At 37.0% G+C, this 4951-nt stretch overlaps 1 protein-coding gene across 1 annotated transcript; it reads left to right on the top strand.

Moving 5' to 3' along the window:
• The first annotated feature begins 1493 nt into the window (after positions 1-1493).
• LOC135735440 (uncharacterized) lies at positions 1494-4039 on the top strand. The gene is made up of 2 exons (XM_065253867.2): positions 1494-3373; positions 3539-4039. The coding sequence occupies exons 1-2, from the start codon at positions 1961-1963 to the stop codon at positions 4037-4039; spliced, it is 1914 nt and encodes a 637-aa protein (XP_065109939.1). The 5' UTR covers positions 1494-1960.
• Positions 4040-4951: the final 912 nt, after the last annotated feature.

Below are 4951 nucleotides of genomic sequence, written 5' to 3'. Positions count from 1 at the left end.
CTTATAAGGGTCTTTTAGGATAATTACATATCTTAGAAAACATGACGACCAACAGCCAGCCAGTATTAACCATGTACGAGTCCAGCGTAATGGTGTGCCATTACAACTAAACTGATGGGCCTGTTTGTCTTATGTTCTCAAGTGTCTTTGATGATTTTTGGCTCATCATTCCGGAAATATTTGCATCTAGAACAACGGGAGTTACGTTAAATGTGCCCCAGATCAATGGTTCTCAAAATTATTCCTGGAGGCCCACTGCTCTGCACATATACGAAAGTCTTCTATTTTAAACAAATCTACTTTAATCATCAGTAGAGATTTGTATGAACTGAACTGATTGTGTCAGATGAGAGAAACATACAAAATGTGCCAAGCATTGGGTCTTGAGAAACCACTGCGGTTCACTGAGTTGAAAGTACTGCTCTAGATGTTTATGTTTATATGAAAAACAATTTTATGAATTTGCTGTACTATCTGGGCAAATATCAATATGAAACATAAAATAAAATTTTGCCGTTGTATTACTGGATTTGATGTGATGTCACATAGGGAGGTGGGCACCATTTGTAACCTGTATTCTTTATTTCATTTGTAGCGGCTGTTATGTTCCTTTTGTCCATGGGTTTGCATCTGCATGAAAATTAAGATTTAATGATTTGCAGTCATTTACCTCATTAAAACTAAAAGACTTGAGGTAATCAATTCAAGCATTTTGAAATGTGACATTTTCAAAATGGGCCAGACTAAGTATATCTAACTAATTAACTAGTAATGTGAAGCTTATGACAAAATATTAACAGTTTTATTAAGATCAGACAATATATGTCTTTCCAAGACTAGGGCTGGTTGAATAAACATACAGTAGCCATTAAGTAAAGACTGTGTTTTAAGGACTAGTCTGAAGAACTAGTAGTTAGTTAGGGCTAATCAGTCTTACTATTTGGATTTAAATATAATTTAAATAATTTAAATATTTTTTCACATGATACTTAAAGCAGTTATGTTCAATCATGAAGACAAAAATGTATGACTAACTTTGAATACTAGTCTTAGAGATTCATGTTACTGACCATTGGTTTAAGTGTAGTTACAGACTAAAATTAAGGCTTAAGTTTCAGTTATCTTACTTGAAAATAGCTTACACTGGCCTACCTCTAAATATATCTGGGCCATAGTTTTGTCTTAAGATGTATACCAGTAATGTTTTTTATAAGGTTTGTTTGTAAAAAGTACCTAAATGTTTTTACATAACTAATGGCTAGTCATGCATCAATTTAAACCTGTGGGAAGCAACCCTATGAAGTTATAAAGCTTCAAATGTTGTCTTAGAATTCTTCAAATCCTAAAGGCCACTTCACACTGGTCAGACAGACTCCAACAGACGCGTCTGTTGGAGTCTGTCTGACCAGTGTGAAACCCCTGTTGGAAGTTGTTGGATCAAAGTAAATGAGACTTTAGAATGTGGTTGTCTGTTGGTGTCTGTTGGAGTTGGTAGTTGTCTGACCAGTGTGAACTGGCCTTAAAGGTATGAAAAAGATTGCTGTAAATATGTGGATCCTTAAAGAACAATAATAGGCCAACATTAGAAATAATAACTAATAATCACACATAAAGAGAATAAATATTTGGTTATCAGCAGTGTTGGCAGTAACGGCGTTTAAGTATAACGGCGTTAGTAACGGAGTTCATTTTTCAGTAACGGAGTAATCTAATTAATTACTTTTCCCATCGTTGCAACGCCGTTATCTTTACTGAGAATGTAAAGTGTTGCGTTACTACAATTTGGTTGAATAAAGCGCGAGGTGTCATGCTTTGGCTACACATCAGCTGCCTGGAGAGAGCAGGGGTGGGGATGATGACACCGTTTCAAATGCCATGATGATTGGCTGGGTGGGCGGTGCCCTGCTCACGCTGTCTCACTGCACGCGCTGACTACCAACACAAGACAGCGTGAGTGACAATGGCGATGAGCCGGGGAAATTCAAAGGTTGCGTTCGCAAACTGGAAGTACCGGCATTACTTCTCATTAATTGAAATTAAAGGCAAGAATGTTTACGTTACATGCACGCTATGCCCAGGAAAAAAGACTTTATCGACGTCTGCCTCAAGCAACTCAAATCTTATGAAGCACCTCACATCAACACACGCTAACACGACACTTGTTGCTGCTGCTAACCCAACCCCAGATGCAGCTAGCCTGAGCTCCAGCCAAGGAGACGGAGCCACTCTGTTAAAACAAGCAACGCTCGATTTTTCGGGTCAGCAACAGGTGACCAAGCCCGAGCTGAACACGTTGATTGCAAGGTATGTTGTTGAAAACATGCTCCCCCTGTCAACTGTGGTGTCTGAGTCATTCAGAGCGATCCTTGCTAAAATACCAATACGAGGAGGAGGAAGGGGGGTTGCCCCATGCCGAAACACTTTTGCTAAATTCATAGACAGTGAATATGAAAAAATGAATATTAAGCTCAAAACGTCATTTGAGGAACTTGAGTACATTTCAACTACAGCAGACATCTGGACTGCCCACAATAAAAGTTACCTGGGTGTGACAGCACATTGGATCAATCCAAATAACATGGAAAGAGAGAAAGCAGCTCTTGCCTGCAGACGGTTTAAGGGGCATCATACTCATGACGCCATTGCAGTTGAGCTTGACAATATACACTCAACATATGGGATAACACACAAAATCACAGCAACAGTGACTGATAACGGCTCTAATTTTGTTAAAGCATTTAAGAGGTACCAGCCACTTGAGGAAAGTGATTCTGAAGAAGACAATGAAGATGAGGTGACGTTTACAGACATTAATGCTGCTCTACATGCAACTGATGATAATGATGGTGATGTTGTGATCACTTTGCCCCCCCACAAGAGATGTGCATCACACACACTAAACCTGATTTCATGCACTGATGTTGAAAAGTGGCTGCTGTCAAAATCTGGAACAAAGGCTGTTTATAGAAGTGCTACTGCCAAATGTACTTCCCTATGGAACAAGACTAGTCGATCTGCTTTGGCTACTGAAACAGTTGATGAGTTGGTGTCAAAAAAGCTGCTTGTACCTTGTACAACACGATGGAATTCCTTCTATGATGCCCTGGCTAGAATCTGTGAAATATCCATGGTAGACCTTAACACCATTTCATCCAAATTAGGACTGGCAGCGATAACAGAAAGGGAACACCAGTTTTTAAAGGAGTACTGTACTGCGATGAAGCCCCTTACAGTTGCCTTGGATATACTTCAGGGAGAAGACAACTGTTTTTATGGTACACTCTTACCAACGATCGAGACATTAATGTTGAAGACAGAAGCCCTTAAAAGTGACCTGCAAATACTGAGAGACCTTCCTGATGCCATAGTCACAGTAAGAACTTGAATTTGATATTTTATTATTTGTTAAGTGAACATTGCTATAGTACACATAATAATAAATACAACTGCTACTAATTATGATAATAATAATAATAATAATAATATCACTGATTTGTTTTGATACATATATTTAATGTTATTATTATTATCATTTCAGTCTATCAAAACCAGATTTGCTGATGTCCTGGGAAATGAGGAGGCTATACTTGCTGCTGTAACTCTTCCAAAATTCAAACTTCGCTGGCTGCGTTCACAGGAGTTAAAGGATAAGGCTAAGGCAAGTTTGCTGGCAGAGTGCAGAAGAATTGTCCTCGACGAACCACAGCCAGGTCCCAGCACATCTTCACATCACACAGATTCAGTCAAAGAGAACGATTTCTTTTCCTTTGAGGAGGATGAGGAGGAAACTTCATCTTCAGCAGAAAACCAAGTGGCAGACTATATTAGATCTTCAGCACAAAACTTAAACTCTCTGTGTGAATTTTCTCTCATCAAGAAAATTTCACTACGTTACAATGCTGCTACACCATCTAGTGCACCTGTTGAGAGACTGTTCAGCCTGGGCAAGCTTGTCTTCTCTCCGAAGAGGAACAGACTGTCAGACAAAAGATTCGAAAAGCTTCTCCTCCTACGTTACAACCACTGGTTTAGTTGTTAGATGAGAGGAGTATTTTAGTATAGATTAATGTATTGTTCATTCTAACTGAGAACAAACAACATGTTAATCTACATACATAGAGAGTTGGATAGTGTTCTGTTTATTGTGCAATAATATATAGGTACAGAGATTTATACTACTTAATGGCCAGATCTTCCTTTGTTTGTTTACACAAGTTTACATTTGTTTGTCTTAGTTTGCACTTGATTGCAAAGTGTGTGAATAACTGAATATTATTTATTTTCAATATTTAATTTGTATTACTTTACTGAATATTTAAGAGTTGGATAGTGCTCTGTTAATTGTGCAGCATTATAGAGAAACAGATAATTGCACTAATTAAAGGCCAAATTTTCATTTTTTTCTTATTACACAAGCTTACAGTTGTGTGTCTTAGTTCTGCACTTGAATGCAAAGTATGTGAACATTATTTATTTTCAATATTCAATTTTGTTACTGTACTGAATATTTAAGAGTTGGATAGTGTTCTGTTTATTGTGCAGTAGGCCTAATATACAGTTACAGAGATTTGCATTAATGGCCAGGTTTTCCTTTGTTTCTTTTTACCCAAGTTTACATTTGTGTGTCTTAATTTTGCACAATATTTATTTTTTACATGTTTTTATTTCTATGCATATATGGCAGGCTGCAATCTACTGAGTTCAAATAAATACCAAATGTTCTAAAATACTGTATATAGTGTTTTTATTTTTCAATCAGTTAATATACATTTTTGATATTAAAGATGTTATAGAACGTAATAGCGTTATACAACTTAAAAAATAACGTCACAGTTACTTTGCTGAGTAACTAATTACTTTTACAATGTGGTAACTGAGTTACTAACTCAATTACTTTTTGGGATAAGTAATTTGTAACTGTAACTTATTACTTTTTTAAAGTAAGATGACC

The sequence above is a fragment of the Paramisgurnus dabryanus genome, chromosome 4, assembly GCF_030506205.2.
Source record: "Paramisgurnus dabryanus chromosome 4, PD_genome_1.1, whole genome shotgun sequence".
Lineage (NCBI taxonomy): Eukaryota > Metazoa > Chordata > Actinopteri > Cypriniformes > Cobitidae > Paramisgurnus > Paramisgurnus dabryanus.
This window is presented reverse-complemented; position numbering and strand designations above follow the sequence as displayed.